General features: G+C 39.2%; 1 protein-coding gene across 3 annotated transcripts in view; it reads right to left on the bottom strand.

Annotated features, from left to right (window-relative positions):
• The window catches only part of EEFSEC (eukaryotic elongation factor, selenocysteine-tRNA specific), a 124,427-nt gene extending 105,686 nt beyond the window's left edge, over positions 1-18,741 (bottom strand). For 2 of the 3 annotated variants that reach the window (XM_053989600.1, XM_053989602.1), the window contains exon 1: positions 18,156-18,428. In XM_053989600.1, the coding sequence (XP_053845575.1) occupies positions 18,156-18,426 (271 nt within the window). In that variant the 5' untranslated portion in view covers positions 18,427-18,428. Of the gene's footprint in view, positions 1-18,155; positions 18,429-18,661 lie in introns of those variants that run through there. The other variant, XM_053989601.1, reaches the window with a different exon arrangement.
• Between the last annotated feature and the right edge of the window lie 336 nt (positions 18,742-19,077).

Below are 19,077 nucleotides of genomic sequence, written 5' to 3'. Positions count from 1 at the left end.
GGGAAAGGAAAAGCCGAAACATGAGCTCATAAGCCTGATGTGGAGAATAAAGACAGGCTTTGTTTTACCTCATTCATACCAAGTACAAACAAGAGACTCATCACTGTTTTGAGTTTGAACTGCAAAATTTATTTTGTATGCAGCATTGCCCATTTCTTTCCTCACGTAACTCAACTACCCATCTTTTTCAAAAGTAGCTCTAATGATGCTCCAATCTATTTAAGCCTAAATGAAACCTGTCTAGTAGCAGACTCTCATTCTGCCCACACTACACATTCTGACACTTCAGAAGCACCTACAAAGGCATTCTTACATAGTAAAGACCAGCTTTGGTTATACCATTGATGTTGCCCTGATGTCCTCGTGCACTCAAACAAAGTAACTGAAATTAAAATATAGGAATATTTAAAAGAAAATAAAAATCACTTGGAGGACACACTGGCTATCTAGCCAAAATAAGAGTTAGGCAACAGTTATTAAACTGGTGATATTTCTTTGGGCAAGAAACATTAATTCTTTTTAAACTTTCAAATGCAGAATTCAGTTCAAAAATACAGCACAATGTTTAAAAGGTACAGCCTTTGGAAGATTAGAGGTAAAAAAAAAACATAGAAAAAAAGTCTGTCCTCTGACAGAAACACTACCCACCAGTACTGTCCCTAAAAGAGCTCAAGGGCAATGCCAAAAGGCAGCACGGGAAAGCAGAGGCTGGATTCTACTTTCGTGCTCCTAGGAAAAGGCGAAGAGGGTGGTAATTTACCGTGTACAACCAAGTTGTACATGAAAGTTTAAAACCAGCCAATTAAAGCTAACATTATGGAATGGAACTGAGGTCCGAGTGGAACGCGTTAGACACGCATTCCACACAACGGCTCCAGAGTCCGCCTGCGAGGCGGATACTATGCAAAGTACAAAGGGTCAAGAAGCTCCTCTCAAAGAGAGCCCCAGCTCTGACCAGGAGTCAGGAGAGACTGCCCAAAACAACCAAATGTGGTGCACAGCTGCAAAGTGACACCAAGGCTGCAAAGCCAAGTCATTGCCTGCATCGACAGAATGCTACAGAGAGAGTTTGAAAATTTGTCAATCAAGCAAGGACAAATCTCACCACAACTGAGAACCAAATGGAGGGGGAGAACAAGGAACAAAGAAGAACACCCCTAAAACTAGCAGCAATAAGCATGCCTATATCAGTTACAATCTCCTACATATATCCCTTTCATACACTCAACTACAGTGCATCCTCCAAGTGATTTTTCTTTTCTTCCAGCTACAGCTTTGCTTCTCTTAAGCAATGTAGAATGGGTAGAACAGTTACTAATACCTAGTGGGAAGTTGGAAGACAACTACCTCAAGTTACCAGGACTATGTTACATTTTGCCTTAGAGTCTTCTGTACATTGGAGCATGGTGAACCCCAACTTTGATGCAAGCTTCTGGATTTCTGTAACAGTAATGCAGAAAACTGTCATGTTGGTATTCCAGCTGCAGAACATAAGCAAATAGAAATACAAAGAGAGAACAATTAGGGTATTTCTTGTGTCTTATATTTCAACATACAACTCCACACACATGTAAACTGGGAAATTAATTCAATGTCACGATAAGAAATTCTGTGAGACTTCTGTAATGCTACCACTCTCCAAGCCTTCACCATCTCCAAACACCAACAAGAATTATAATCCTTACCAGAACAGTAGTTGGATCAAGGATGAAAAATAAGATTAATGTCAAAAAAGTAGGTTGTTCTCAAGAAAGACACCCTGCAAACAATGTCAGCTTTTATGTCAAGCTTTATTTCAAGCACCCACATTACTACACAGCTATAGCAGTGCAGCATGCATACAGAAATCTCAAACAAATCAGTCCCAAACACATTACGGATGCCAGTTCTGAGAAACAAAACACTTTCCTTCTCTGCAGTACGCACAGATAATTAAAGCCAAAGTAAACAAGCAATACTTTGGAAAACAAAGGTTTCTGGACACCATTCTAGGCAGCAAAGCGCCTAATTTGCAAATTTCAGGGGAAGGGTAGCTGAAGAGTTAATGCTGCCATTAAATTGTTCTGGCTAAAATTTTAAGACTTTATACTGAACTACCAAGGGAAGTTTTTATATGCAAAAATCACCACAAACATATCACTTGAAAACCACAGTCAAAGTAGTGATCTATTAGTTTATTCTCAGTTCACTTTAACAGAGTTTTCTATGTTTGTACACAAACGCTGTAACTTCTGTTTGTCTTAAAAGATAAATTGGATTCACCACTCAAATTTCATGACAGATTTATTTTGTATTTAGTTGTCTGGCCTTCAGCCCATGGCAGACATCAGGCCCTGCCCAACAATTCACTACCTAATCATGACAATAGCAAGCATAATTTGTTATTGCAAGCATATTTTGCATAATTTGTTATTCCACTAAGTGACATCACATTGTGCTAGAGACCCTTCTCCAAGAAGGCCATTACCAAGCACGGGGTACTATTTCATACATCCTGCCAGGCCAGTACACGGGCTTCTGACAGTGTACTTATTTTTATTTAAATTTTTGCTGATTAGGATTGCACAAGATACACACCTCATTTCAGAGCAGTCCCAAGGGGTCAACAGCCATGTAAATTTCACATCCCAGTACTTCAGGACAAAACAAACTATATCATGTGGATATGCTATCTAAACTGCCAACACCACAAAGCACTCCAGAAATTGTAGTGTGTATGCCATTTGTGTTTCACATTATTACATTCTCCATATAATTAATAAAAGTCCACTAAAATATAAAAGGTGAAGCTCACCATAAGGGAAGAAAGCCGTGCAAAGTTTAATTACTAAATAAAACTAGGCACAATACTTGTCAAGACTAGAATTTATACTGTGTTAAGAGGGGCTGGAATTTAATGATCTATAACCACATCGAGATAAGAGACAGTAGCAATGCCTGAGTAAATGCTGTCCATAGGACTAAGAGGAGACAAGATGAAAAATCTCAGTTATCATGATTTATAGCCAGATGACTTCTTTAAAAAAAATTTTACAGCAGAGTGAGTGTCATAAAGATATTCCAAATTTCACTGGTGGAATATAAGTTTAAAAATAAATACTTTAAATGTTTTGAATTATATAGTTTCTTATTTAACATTAGATATTAATGTGAATGAGCTTTTACAGCCAAAGAGCAAAATACAGATCTGGTCTGACTTCATACTGGTTTGGACGTTAATCCTGCAGACTGCCTTACTGAGATCATTCCTACAAGGCTTCATGGATTTAGAACACCCATCGGGGCACTGAACTGGTACTTGTACAAAGCTGCAAATATGCATGGCACCTCACAGATAAACACAAAGCAAGGCCCTAGGTTTACAAAGCTCATAGACTAATTTTAGACACCTTGCTCCCTGAAATAAGGAAAGTATTTTCATCTCTGACATAACCCTGTTATTGTATTGTTTCAAGTTTTACACTTAGAACAGCATAGATCTTTGTGAGGAGAACATATAGAAACCATCAACATACAAAACCAGGCCCTTTATCTCTAAAAGCCCTCATAAATATAGGAAAAAGGTTTTCAATTATGTACCTTGAAGGATTTCCAAAAGCGAAGTTGTTCAACACAACCCTACACAGAAATTTTGTAAGACAGCTCAAACACTGTAAACCAGAACATGATTATCTAATCATAGATATTTCAGAGCAATAGTATAATTCAGAGCAAGTCCTTCCAGCATGTTCTCTAGGATGAGCAAACTGAATAAAATACAAATGTTGACACAAAGCAACAAGCATTTTACAAGCAGTAGTAGCAGTTTCTGTAAGCAGAGTTTGTGAGCTGTAACACCTGTGGGTTAAGCAAAACATCACTCAAGCTCAAAACCTTCAACAAGAACAGAATTGTGACAAAGTAAGATCATCATAAGCTAAGTACAGTGGGTCTCACAGTTTTGCATCCCACACTCACCCTCCTGTTTCATTTAATCATTGCAAACCACTTTTCTTCTCACAAATCAAAATTTAAATTTTTCAAGTTAAAACAAAGGCTGACAGCATCCCCAGGGAAGTGGGAAGAAAGCCTACTGAAAACAAAGTCTGCTCAGAATACACATTGCTCTGCCAGGCTCATGTGACCAGCTCTCAGGAATGCTGGCACTGTTCAAATTACTCACTCAAAATAAGCAACAAACAAGAATCTTGGATAAACAAGAAAATAACATGGAGTGCGAGGCACTAATGCTGCTACTCCAAAGATGTAACAGTAAATTTGCATTTAACTGCAAAAGAACACCAGTCCCATCAAAAATTCAAAGACAGCAAGTGCAGGCACTGAGCCATCACTCTCTAGCTAGGATGGGGTTCTGGAAAAGAAGCACCCAGAAGTGCAGTAAAGTCATCTGCCCCTGCTAATCTAACCTCTGTGACTAAGAGAAGAAATTCCTAAGCATGAATACAAAACAGGAACAAAAGTATATCAAGTGTACAAAGAATATTTAAAGATGACATACTTCACTCTTTCACAAAACTCCTTCTTGGATGCTCTAGCCTTGTATGAGCCTTTTTTATATTTTTAATTATTGCTTTTCACATTTTGTTAGGTCTCCTTTCCCATTCATATCTTGTAGACTCAGAGCACAATGGTTTCTAAATTGAACTTCCTGACAGCAAGAACTAGAATTACAGAACAAGGGATGGAAAACTCAGAATGAGAATTTAATTTCAAAAGAACTTAAGTAAATATACTTGTTATCTAACCACTTCGGCCTTCGCATCAAACGATGGAGACAACTGCTGTTGGAGAAGCGTATAATAATAACCGAAGAGAAATACAATGGAACTTTATTACATATTCTTACTGACAATTTACTGCAGACTTAAATTAAATTTTGTTGGAAGATTTCCTTAAAGTACTTCCAATAAATTATTTTTATTAATTATGTTTAAAATGTCATAGCTAATTTGCTTTTGAGGAAAAAATTATCTTGCCATTTTGTGAAAATATAACATTAAAATAAAGCACATAAAAAGGAAAAAAGGTATGTAGGTACATAAAATGAAATTGTCTAATGACTGGTGTACATAGAAGAAAAAATCAAATAATCATAGAAATGGATATTTAATTTTTTCCTCCTTTAATGAAGTAATAACAGCATCTGTTTATATGCTTTTTACTTCTAGGGTCCTGTTAAAAGCAAGCGCCACCCCTTGGGGCTGGAGAGAGACCTGAGACACCACAAGTGTTCGGGAAAAGAGTTTTTAAAACCGTTTTCTCATCTGTAGTCACCATGTTTTAAACATACCTAATGTTTTCTGTTACTCAGAAAAACAAGAATTCAATGTACAATGAGACAATTTGCCTCTCTCCAGGACCTAGATTGTGTTGGTCCATGGAAAATTGAATCACAACATCTCAAAGTACACAAGTTTTAGGAAGGGCTTTACCAGCAAAATGAAAGCTTTGAAGTTTTTCAGTCCCAAGAGAGCAGCATCAATCTCTTCCCTCTGCAGCAGCACTAGGCAGGCAGAGAAGCCTATTTCCCCGCAGCTGTGTGAATAATCTGGAACTCAGGCTTGGACACTTGAATCTGAAAGCAATGCCATCAGACTTTAAAACATGGAAACAAAAAACATGAAACAAACAGAAGTGAAGCAACCTGGGTTATCAGCAACCCAAATCTTGCCACAAACCACTGTAACCTTCAGTCCAACAGTGCCCACCTAAATTTAACCCCAGTTATGATACAAAACAAGCAAGGGCAGTTTTTAAAAGTATCAAGATCCTTGTCTCTCCCTCTTATTCATATAGGCAAGGACACCATATAAACATCAAGAAATTGGTTTTTAATCCCATTTCACATTGTCCCTCCTCTTTTCCTTCTTCCTTGACACCACTTTAGCTAAATAAGATCTTTTAATTCATTTCTGGAACTGCCAGCTTATGAACATAGAGAAAAACCTATTCTAAATACAAGCCTCCACACCAGCCTGCTACAGAGCTTATTCCCCTGTAGCTAAAAGAGGCACACCATGAACCACTGACGTTCTGCAGACAAAGCCTATGGAGATGGACTTCAGAAAGGAATTCTAAAAGTCCAAAGCTGTGGAAAAAAAGAAAACAACAGCAACAAAAAACACAAGAAAATCATGCCTCATCTTTTCCTTTTTTTTTTTCCTCCTCCATAAAAATCAGGTAAGATTATAATTTAAAATTATGCCAAGGCTGTAAATGCCTCTCTACTGCTTTCTTTCAGTTCTTATATGGCAAGAAAAAAAATCTGCTGAAACTGCTCAGCATCAGCCAAATTCAATAAACCAACACTATCTCTAACTGTAAATGCATCACTAAGGTAAATGAATGCATAATTGAAGAGTACTAATCACTCCTTAATGAAATGCTGAAATCACCAAGAAAGAACACAGCCTTGGTGATTAAAACTCAATTTTTTTGGGTGCTCAGAGGCAACAGAAATAGAAAGACAGATTACAACTCATGCATTTAAAGTATTTTACAATGATCATTACCACTTAGCAGAAAAACGTATATTCCGAAATGTATTTAATTCTGAAAAACTGGCTTGATAATTTGCTGACCTATTACAAAACCACAATTGTCACCTATAGACTATGCCCAAGCATTCCATATTTCCATCACAACTCAACCACACAGCTCTACTCTTCCAGTAAGTTCTAAACAGCTTCTTGCAGCTGAGCTCACCTTGGCTGCTTTTACTGCATCTCTATTGTACAATGCTTCTGACCCAGAAATTAATTTGTTATTGTTAGAGAACAAAAACTCCACTTCAGCTTCCCCTTAGCAGAAACAGATTTTTCATTCACAGAACTTATTTTTTCTATTTCTGAACAAACAGTACATAAAGAGGAACTGGGACAAAATTACAACTCTTTAACATAAAGCTTCTAAATAGAATAACAACATCCCCAAAATGAGTGTATTTTGATGATTTCATCATGTCATCCTGAAAATTTTCAGCATCCAATAACAACACTTAATACAGGTGCATTTGAGAGGCTACAAAATTGTTAGCTCTCCAAGAGAAAGGGAAACTATCATATGCTACTAAAATAAATACTAGACAGCTTCACCTCAAACAGTCTTGTACTCATTTTGTCCCAACTGTTTTTACAAGAGCTCGTAAGTTACTGCAAAAAAATTTTAAACCGTACACAAGCCTTGAAAGGATACTGTCAAATAATTTAAATTTCACATTAGTAATTTCTGGTTTTACCTAGGATTGACTCAATTATATTGAAGAACATAACAAGAAATTCCATAAACCTGACATCACTTTCTATGTGATCTATTCTCTTCCTAGCTACACTCCATCATTTTCTTAATGAGACAAAAATAAGTATCTTTACAATGCAAAGGAAAAAGTAAGAAGTACAGTGACCAAAATAACTTTCATCCACTGCATCAATTTGACAGCAAGTCTTAAAAAAAAACAGCATTCTTTTACATAGTAAGTTTACTCACTGGTTTCTTGGTGCAGGGTAAGTAAAGAAACAGACAGCCAAATTTATCTTCACTTTGATTTGTTTGGTTTTAAATTACAACAAAAAAAAAAATCAAAAACATTAAGCGGTGCTGAACATTAGTAGAATAATCAACTATATTATACTGTATATAAAGTTAAAAATTAGTTAAAAAGCACATTTAGGGACATACAATGAATGAACTCCCAAACACCTGCCTCCACATAATTTGTGAACAAAGTTCAGTAATGAAAATACCTCAAACAAACTTTCTGTAAAGACTGAATTTTCAGTCACTTTGTTTGTTTTTTTTTTTAATAGAATTTAGCTTCAGTTTAAACTCTTTTGTTCCCCTAACCAGAAAATTATTTTCTCTGCACAAGTTTGGTACAGTTCAATTTAACCAAATACACTTTTTTTTGTATTGCCCCTAAAAGCACTATGCAGCACCACAGACAGGTGAATCTCTTCCCACAAGAGACTTCCGTTCAACACCAGTTTTAGACAGGAAAAGCCACCATTGCTGGATATGGCAATACACATCAGAGAGTAAATGGAGAGCTCAACTACAAACACATGGGCACCACAACTTTAGCACAACACTTCAAATAACGGGAGAATCTCGGCTGATAGGCATGAAAAATATCAACTCAGAGAAAAAAATACTCATGATGGTCCCTCCCACAAGGTGAAAACCTATCAAATAGCAAGCAAATCCAAAGAATGAAATTACTTCCTTAAGAAAACTTGTAGGGGTGCCTGACCTGTGACTTTTGAATTTTTAGCCATACACAAGAATAAATATTAACTATTATTTCAACGGTTTTATTATGTCCTTTATTTATACACATATAAACAAACAGATGTAATTTCAGTGTAAAAATTTGCTTTTCAAGCTTTAAGGAATTTTTAAAATTAGGCATATTATCATATGATTTGAAGCTATAATATATCCAGATAGAGGCCAGTGTCAAATGCCCAAAGCTAGTCCCTTAGGTGAACAGTACTGCTGACACTTGGTGGCTTTTTGTTGATAAACTTTTTAATACTCTAAACTGAATACTCATCATTTCAGAGATCAAGGAAAGATTCTAATGCTGAATGCTTTTAAGAATGATGAGGTTTGGGGATTTCTTTAGTCTTTAAATGCAACATTAGACACCTAAAATTAGGTTCTATTTGAACCATTTTCCTTATTCTCTGATGGAAAGTCTCTTGGTCAGTTCTTTTGATGCTTTTAAAGGATACTTCCTGAATTAGAGTACAAGCTCAAAATGTTTTCTACTTAACACACAGCTCATTTTTTTCATCAATCTTCAGAGTTAGGGGGACATTACAGTCCCAAAATTGCGTACATAAAGAACTGCACCCTAAAGCCAAAGAACACAAAATACTTACGTGAATATTTCCATCACACAGCAACACTGCTGCACACGTACACTCCAATTTTTACAGGATGGCGCAATCTATCTCTACAAAGCTATCTGCAATTCTTTGTATATCCACACTCACACTTACGTTGGGTTCCACCACAACCAGCCCCACCACACTGGTGCTGTCCTTCAAGCTGCTGAACACCTCCAGTAAGCACTGTGAGGGTTAAGATTAACACCTGCTGGTGAGTCCCAAGCCCCTTGCAGGGGATCATTCACAGAAACTCCCTCAGCTCACATGTGCTGCTTCTTCCTTCCTGTCCCAGCAGGTGACCAACACAGCAGAGCTGCTGCTGCTGCCACGCTCACCTGACAGGGACAGCCCAGAGCCAGCGGACCGAGCTGTGCCACACCAGCACTCTGCACTCGCAGCCACTCTTTCAATCATTTCACACACTGCAATGTCAGCGTGGATAACCGCTGCCAGAACACGACACAGAATCCCCCCAAGTCAACCACAGGTTCAGGTAATCATGACCTCTCTTTTTACAACATAAATGCATAATTTCCACACCACTCTTTGATGAAGGGACCACAGACTTAAAAAGAGGAAACAATTACAGTCATTAGAATTTCACCCAAGCGTGAGATTTAATCTCAGGCCATGGTCTTGCCAATGGCTGTGGGGGTCTCAATGGAGACAAAACTGCTCTGTGGGAGAAAAAAATGCCTTGATGATGACATTACTCAGCAAGAGAGACTGAGCTTTGTCTCCCATCCAACAGCACAGTCAAATACAAGGAAACCATTTTCCCTCCCCCTCTTCTTGATCCTAAAAAAGAAAGCTACAATTTTGTTTTTCTCTCTGAAATGCAGTTTTTGCATACTTTGGAAAGCTTTCTTCCCCAAAGCAATACTGCTGAAAGGCTAGTTTTTAATATAAGAGAAGTAAATTTAAGCATAAATAAACATCTGTGACAAAAAAAAAAAAAAACATTTCCTATGCCTATCCTTATTAATATGATAGGATAGTTCTATCAACAACTCTCAAAACACTTCTATAGCTTTCTTTTACCCAACAGGTCCTTCAAGACCATTTCAAATTTTACATATACAGGAGGATCATATCTAAGGTATATTCACCTGCTCTACAATGTATACCTTGTTTACCTGTACACAGGTAAAACTTGGCTAAAAAAAAAAATTAAGGCAAAGTTTAACAACTAAAAAGAGCTCCTGAGATCCAAGAATACCAGCTTATTCTCATATGCCAATCATATCTTGCATCCTAAATAAGACAGAAAACAAAGGAAAACGTAAGTACAAAAGACAAGAAAATGCTACAGGCAAAAATAATAAATTCATTTATCCAGTACTTCAGAAAAAAAACCAGATTTGCAGTAGACAAAAGAGTCATCATCATCCCTTCTATAACATGAAGCAAGAAAGGAATTTCTCAACAAAATCATAAGCCCAAATGAATCATCTCTTCTCTACAGCCTGAGGTGAGGGAGCCTGGATTTTTACTCAGATCAATATAAATCTCAAAATTCAAATCTCAGTTTTTATTTCCCCCTTATCATTTTTTACCTCCATGAAGCTCCTGAATACAATTTCTTCATTTTTATTTAAGCTACGCTGTCTATTCCATTTCCTCTTCCTCTACCATCCACCAATTCCTTCTGCTGTTGCATTAAACATAAATATATATTTATTATTGTTCGTCTGGTCCCAACTAACCCTAGTGTTGGTAATGCTGATAATTACAATCTAACGTAGGATTAATCAGCCTAAGTTTGAAACTGAGATTGTCACTCAATTTGGAAGCCAACACTAACCATTTCATGTTCACTTAAAGAGATCAGATAAACTGCATAAGAACATTTCGGTAAAATAATTGATTAGGAGATGGGAAATAAGAATTATTGGTATTTATTTAGCCTGCAACACTTTCTAGAAGCAAATAGTTTAAAGGAAGCACTTCAGAACAGCTACCTAATCTGAATTTCACAGATTGCACAGCATCCCTGCAATCCCAGCTATCGTGTGAGCTGTTTGAGGTCTTTGCTGAAGCTCACAAGGGTAATTTTAACTCAGTTTTGCCCCATGATGAGCTGTCACCCACAGAACACAATGTGTTCAAGAATCTAGCTGGAAATTACCACTGCAAAACAGCTGTCCTTGCCCTTCAGCCTGGCAGGCCAACCTCAGAGTTCCCAGACAGAAAATAACTCACTGCCACAAGGAAAAACAGCTCCTTATTACACTTAACAGACCTTAGCAATGACAGAGTACAGGTTTGGTTTGCTCACTTAGTGAGATCTGTTGCATGTGTGCTTTACAATTATAACCTCAATTCTTCCATCCACATTTTGTTTTTCTAGGGATTTTCATAGACAGTACTTTACAACAGCCATGCAAAAACATGTATTATTTTAAGTACAAAACCCCCAAAACAAATATATTAAGGAAATTCAGTTCATGGCTCCATCCAGCTAATCAGCTATTAAAGATGGGTTTATACATAAGCAACATATTCTGCTTATATCTAGCATCTACTAATTGAAGACAACTTCTAAATCAAGATGCAGAACCAATACAGTAGAATTTTATAAGGCTGGTTTGTCAATTAGCAGATCACTGAGTTGCTCACATGTACTATTTAGGAAGCAAGCATATGCATCATCAGTAAAAAGGCTACTTTGAAAAACGCACTTTAAATTTACTTTGACAAGGGTAATTTTAACTTCAAATATGCTCCATATTTTACAGTAAGTTGTTCCAGATTTTATGCAGTTATTTATAATACTTCACTACATTAGCTAATATTTTAAAGCATCTAAAAATTAACAAAGCTTTCCTGCTCTTCCAAACAGCTTACAAATAATTTAAAGGAAGAATAAACATGAAGCAAAACTGAAAAGTAGTTATTTGATGAATGCTTGCACACAGTATCCTTGAAAAAAGAAATTCTGGTGTTAAACCAATACGAAAAATTATCAAGCAGACTTGAAAAGCATAATTACAGTGCTTGGTTATTAAGTTTTCATGAGAAGCTGTCATGGTTTTGTGTCAAATCGCAAAAGTGTCAACTAGCACAGTTTTGTTGTATCCAAGCAAACAAACACAACCACTCAGTTTTGTAGAAAAACTGCCACTTATTAGCAAGGGACAATTTCCTATTCAAACAAGTTTCAATAAAACCACTCCTGGTTAAAATCTACACTTTAGATCGAGAATTCCATTATAAATCACATCTTCCAAACAAGAAATGCACAATTATTTTTATTTTTTAAGCCACACACAGAGACCAGTACATTTCTGACAGGACACTAAGAATAAGCAGAAGAGAATGTGATTATTCACTATAACTTTTGATATCAGGAGACAATGGGTCTCTTGCTCCTTGTAAACTACTTGACAGAAAATGAACAGAACACTCCTCCTGCTTCAGTCTCTAATATTGCCTAAGAGTTGTTGTGTAAGTTTAGGAAGTTGTTGAACATGTAACTTTTACAGTGAAATCAGCTTCAAGTCAAAACTGCAGAAAAGGGCATAGAACAGAAATAACAGCAGCAGTCCCACTGTCACATCACTCACAAAACCCACAAAAACAAGAAGCAATGCAATACATAGAAAGTTAGAACTACTACAGTTATGATATACACAGACAAAAACTCCACAAGACCCCTATTTTAAAGAACCCTGATAAACCCCCCCAAGTTTCATTCTACCCAATATCACACAACAAATCCTATTTCACACAGTAGTGGATCAGAACAGATTTAGTACAACTAGCTTCCTTTTACCCAGTTAATAAAAGACATAGGGGAAATGAGGGAGGAAATAAAAGACATGTACACACTAAATTCCATGGTTCCCACATCAAACCAGTTGCTTTTTCTCACCTGTTACCTGTGTCTCATGTCATGTATAAGACAACACCCCACACATTTTTATTGCTTAAGGTATAAAAAGCACAACCCAAATTATAGATGAAATAAGACTAACCTTCCTTAAAGCACAGAGGATGTTTTCTTTAAGAATGAGAAAATTAACCAGGAGATGTGTTCCAAATCATCTACTTAATTCTGTTTCGATTCACAGTGAGGTCACTCCCCCCAGGCTGACCTGTTACCCCGAGTACTTATCCCTAAGATCCTACAATGTAAGCAAACACTGCCCTCTTGTGCACTGCAACATCCAGGAGACAAAGTTCCGTTTCAAGGGCTGTGGAGCCACGCAACAAAGTTTTTATACTGGTTGCCTTTCTTCATGTATAGCTCCTTACTTTAAAAAAAAGTGGCTTTTATTTTAAAATGGCAATAAAAATACTCCTTTGTGTTGTCAGACAAGTATCTGGCACCAGCCAAGTTAGAGTGACTAAAAAAAAAGACACACTTTCAATTTCATTTACAGAAATAAAGTTTATTTGAAATTTTCATATAAAGCAGTGTCAGCAATTCACAAGCACCACAAACCCAAAGACTCTAATAGGTTTTAGAAAACATTCCCACTATTGCTAGCTGAAGTCCCTTAACAAGTACTTCCCTAACATCAAGCACAAAATCAAGATTTGCTGATAGGAATTACACTACACAAGAGTTGCATGTTAATTTTATTTTTTTCCCCATCAGAACAGGGTTCATTATGTTACTCTCACTTCCAACTGGCAGCCAAAGATCTCGAGGCTCTGGTGACTCCTCTCTGAATAGAATGATATCCACTAAATACAAGGCACTCCTTCCCTCCAGAGGTTTCCCTTCATTCAACATCTGTACTCAACAGCAAGTCATCCACCTATACACCTACAACTATAAAACTCTACTTGCTCACTCAACTAGAATAGAAAAAAAAAAACCCAAGAACTGTCACATCTTCACAAAGATCTCAACAAACAAAAGCTCACACTGACAGAAGTGTGTTTTCATTGCAGTAATGCAAAGGTAACCCTGAGTTTACAAATCCTCTTAAAAGCTTATAACAAACTCAGCAAAACAGCTAATCTGTGATAAAAGGTGGGTTCTTTTTTGTGATATGTTAATCTTACAAATAATCTGCATCTGACTGAATTTGAATGCTGGTAGCAAGACCACATTTCCCTTGATCTCCCAAGCCTGTTTTCATTGTACTCATTTGCATCAGCAAGACATGCTTTTGCTATGCTCATTTCCCCCTCTCCGAGCTCTAGTGCAAGTTCAAAAGTCTTGGCCCCTCCAATGTATCAGGTATGAATTAATACCCTTCCTTAGCTGAACACAGCAGCAAAGTGGAAACAGACACTTGCAAGGCAGTCTGCTTTGAAAGGAACTGCAGGGACAAATGGTGACAATGAAGTTCTAGTTATAAAGTAAAAAGGTCAAAGGTTCAGACAGGCATAAGGATTACAAAACTACAAGTTTGTCAGTGTTCCCCCCAGCCCTGGTTTAAACAACCAGGGTCAAGCAGTAGCTTTCCAATTAAAACCCTATAAGGATACTTAGTCCTTTGAACTTCATATGGAAAAAAAAAAAAAAAAGACAAGACAATTTTCTGATTTAGAAGTAGTTTTGAGGACCCATCTCGAAATCAAACAGATAAAGGGCGTCCAACAACAGCTCACCTAAAGCAAACACTCGTTATCCCTTGGCTGCCTGTGTGGGGGAAGTTGGGATGAGGTAATCATGTTCTCCTATATTAGTGTGCTGACCCTTTGTAGGGCATGAAATTAACCATCAGCAAGGAAAAAATCTGCTACTGCTTAAACTACTTTGCTACGCAAAGTGGTCTTAAAATGAAATATGAGGATTGAATTTCGTCTGGCAGATTAACTTGTCTAACCTCTCTGCAGGCATCCCTTCCTGCTGAACTCATTTGAGAAACTATTCCAGACCCTACTGGTGCACAGGTCTGTGACAAACAAATGTAAAAGCAACTCTTATTTTATTTCAATGACATTAGCTTTGTGGAAGATGAGGAGCCAAACATTAACAGAAGAACAGAAGCTTAAAAAAACCCATAGTGCTGTGACAAACTACCCCATCTCAGTCTGAAATTCTACCAAAAATACCACCCTAAATCTCTACAGCAACAGAAGAACACAGTTGTGACAAAAATATCAGTCCTGCATCTTGCAGTCATTCCTTCACTGCACAAACCAAAGTTTAAGGCTGATCTGGGTGCTTCTTACTGCTTGGCACAAGTCAGACACAAATGGTTCTAAATATTGGTTTTCTTGCCTTGCTTGAGACAAAATCCTGCTAAAGCACAGGAAAAGTCTGAAATTGTGTTGTAAAATAGAGTTCTGTTTTTATTGTTTGAAAGAGTAAGACAGAAATACATAGCACAGTCCAAGCCATACAGCTACCCACAACAACTTAATGCCTTCCTTACTTAATGCTACCCACAATAACTTAATGCCTTCCTGCCACAGACTCACAAGAGCCTTAGAAGAATATAAACCAGTATGGTTTGAATACAAGTGGCATGATGAAGTACACCTAGTGACTATTACTTATTCCATTCCAACCTTGACTATCACCTTCCATCTAAAACTCAAACAAAACATCTTGGGTGAAACTGTCTGCAACATTTCCCATTCCCAGCATGCAGGTAAAAAAAGAAAAAAAAACACAAAAAACACCCAAAACAAAACACTTTTGATTTAACATTTGATATGTTTTGTTTTCAAGGACAAGCTTTGCAAGAAAAATGTAGCCACACAGAATGAAATACAACTTCCATTTTTCATTCCAGTTGGTTACTGCTCAAATATTCTGCATTCATTTAATCCTAAGGTACTGTGTCTGAACAAGCATCTTGTGAGTGACTGTGAGAAGTACTCACAAGGTCAAGCACTACCTGGCACAGCATGACAAAAGTGCAGTACTAGATTCTGACATGAAAAAATCCACTTCAGGAATTAGCTACATACAGAAGTATGTTAAAGAGTGGTAAATAGTAACATTTAACCTGTGAGCAGATTATCAGCTTTGTACAGCAAAGGAATTAACTCTTAGAGCACTCTGGGAGCACAGAAAAGATGACAGTTACAAAAGAGAGACAACCTGGGACACCACTGGTGAAAATGGCACTTTGGAAGAGAAGAGGCAGAAAGTGAATCCTCAGAAGAAAACCCTGAGCTCCTCACCTCATGGGAGACCTGAGTGAACAATGCTGTGCTACCCTGCCACAGCACACGGTGTTTCCATGAGCTGGGATCACTCAAGGGAAAGCCAACTAGTTTATCCCACCTTCAGTGAAAAAAGAGAACTGCAAACAACAAGAAGATGCAATAACATTTTCTCAGCAGTAGCTTCTCCTGCAAACCCTGCATGCACACGACTAACAGCGTTCTGAAGCAGCCCTCTCATCTCTGCTGTCACTCCACCTTCCAAATCCTCACATCCAGCTCCCTTGCCCACGAGCATTCTAGTTTTTCTGCAGATCAACTTCCACCTGTAGCTACCCCAGAATCTGAATTCAGAACAGCGATATTTTAAAGAGGTATGGGAAATCTGAGGTGCAGAATAAACACAGGAAGATAAAGTACTTTGCACTTCTGTCTTAATGAAAAACCACACATACAGAAAACATGCAGTAACAGGGAAATCACAGATTCCATCAAAAAGAAAAGGGTAGTGGCATTCTTGGTTGCAGAGAAAATGTTTGGAATGGTGAACCCTTAATGCGTAGTAACAAGGAAGTACATGAAAATAACCTAAATTTTTCAAGTACCATTATCTGGGAGGACTCACGTTCCATTCCTGAAGTGATGAAAAAGTCGGCATTATTGAAACACACATGAACACCAAAGAATGTATCCTGTTACACAAGACATGCTACACTTCAGTTTGAGTTTCACTAAACCTGTAAGCACCTAAATAGTCCCACAGGCACAGATCAGGTTTTATCATCAAGGTTTCACCTTTCAAACCTGGTAGTAAAAAAAAAAAAAAATCTATGTTATCAAGAAGAAAACTGAAGTTCCTAATTCTTTAAACTATTAACACAATACTGCATTTTCTCTACAGCCCTTTCTTAACACAGAGAATTGCAGTAAGTCACACTAATCAACTGTTTTACTTCAGTAAAATACATAATCTGGTATAACTGGAACTAAGCAGATTTGATGTGCTTATGTGTCTGAATTACCATCTGTAAACAATGACTTTTGCTGGGAAGAAAACTATCATCATCTCATCCATGTATTCCTTCTCCCTGCACAGCCTATCAATAAGCAAATCTGAATAACTTATTCAGCTGATGTGGTCAGCTGTGACTAAATACTTTGAACAGCTTCATAAAAATAACAGAAAGCAGTGAGAAGTGTGTATATCAAACAATCACCCCAAATAAGTGTTAAAGTTACTGAAAAACAAAACTGGTTAAAGCTCATGTCTAAGTTTTCCCATGTCCCTTTCATGAGAAAGTTCACACCATTCAGATTAGTTGATCCGGCAGAAAGGAATGTCTGACTACAAGTGACTCTTCAGTGCATCCAAGAAACATCTGCCAAAGTCAACTTTGCTCTTTAGAAGATAATCAGGTGCTTACAATTACTAAAGAATAATAAGGGATCGTCAAGTACAAGAGATTACTACAAGACCGCAGGTTACTGGAATTAAGCCCACGGCCACTCCTCCCCTGCAGCTGCGGAGCGCACATTGCTGAAACTGCATTACTGCTGCTGAAACTGACAAATAAGTAAATATTTACTATCCTACCCACAAGAAGTGCAAACAATACACCACCGTTACCACTAACGCAACTTACAAATAGCACAATTGTTCAAAAGGGGGTTAAATTCCCACATCGTGACAAGTAACTCAGCTTGGAGTAACTCTCCAAGACAACATGGGCACGTCCAGCAACTGCATCACAGCTCTCAACTACAGACACTATCAAACTCTGACTGCTTTAACAGGCAAGAAAACAGCAATTTATAGGGCCATTCGATGCCATTAATAAGGCTTTCATACACAATAAATAAAACTTTCTTCTAGTAAGTGTAAGAAGCCTGAGCACACCTGACCACCCACCCAAACAGCACTCCAGCAACTCACATGTACCAAGTGCTTTCCTATGAGCACAGGTTTTTTTTATTTAAAGAGCAACTACCAGCAAGCGTAGCAAAGTCATAGGTGCGTGAAAAACCTGACTCCCCCCGTCCCCTCGGTTTGGGCACGGCCGGAGACCCCGACCGCCAGCGGCCCCGCTCCCACCGCGGACACGGGGCGGGCGCAGCCCCCCAGCGCGGCCCGGAGCACCCCGGGAGGCACGACAGCCACCGGGGCGGGCCGGGACGGCCCCCCCTTACCGCCGATGATGGTGCGGATGAGGGAGGCGTGCCCCGGGCAGTCCACCAGCGTGAGCTGCAGCTCGCCGGGCCCCGGGCCCAGCTGCGGCGGCAGCGCGGTGCGCAGGCAGGAGAAGCCCAGGTCCAGCGTGATGCCCCGCGCGCGGCTCTGCGGCGCCCGGTCGAAGGCGGCGGTAGAGCCGGTGGTGCTGAGCGCCCGCGCCAGCGCCGTCTTCCCGCTGTCGATGTGGCCCAGCACTCCCACGTTCACGTTCAGGACGCGGGCGGCCATGGCGGCGCTGCACCCGCCCGGTCCGTCCCTACAGCGCCCCTGTGGCAACGCGGGCCCCGCCGCCACCGTTCCGCCCGCCGGGGGCCGGTGCCCGGGGCCGGGCCGGGCCGCTCGGAACTGGCGCGGTTCGTCCGCTCCGCCCGGGGATGAGGGCCAGCGGCCCGGCACACACCCAGCTCACCTCTCTGCCCCCACCGGGCAGCCCCTGCAAGGAGAGGCAATTTCAGCAGGTTACCTTAATGGCCACATGCCCGCCCGCTGGGCCTGAGGGAGGGCTGGCAGGCAGCGGCCCTGGGCAGGGGGCACGGTATTCACCCTGAGCGGCTGCACCTTCGCTCGCACCTCGCCCGCGCTAAGGGAACGCTGCTGGGGATGGCACATCATCCCCGCCATTCTGACCCCAAGCAAACCCCGGTGCTGCTGGAACTGCGGTGACCAGGTTTGATTTCAAAGTCACATGGACATTGCAAACACACATGAAAAAGCAGGTCAGGTTTGGATCTCCTCACACTTAATAAATTCTAGGCTTGCATAATTCATTTTCCTGTAAAGGAATATTTAAGTTAGGTAAAATGCTGCTTTAAAAATCGTATCCTTAATGAATTAAGAATCCAAGATTATTAACAGTGGTGAACAGATCTCCAGGTAACC

Source organism: Vidua macroura, chromosome 13 (genome assembly GCF_024509145.1).
Source record: "Vidua macroura isolate BioBank_ID:100142 chromosome 13, ASM2450914v1, whole genome shotgun sequence".
NCBI classification, from domain to species: domain Eukaryota; kingdom Metazoa; phylum Chordata; class Aves; order Passeriformes; family Viduidae; genus Vidua; species Vidua macroura.
This window is presented reverse-complemented; position numbering and strand designations above follow the sequence as displayed.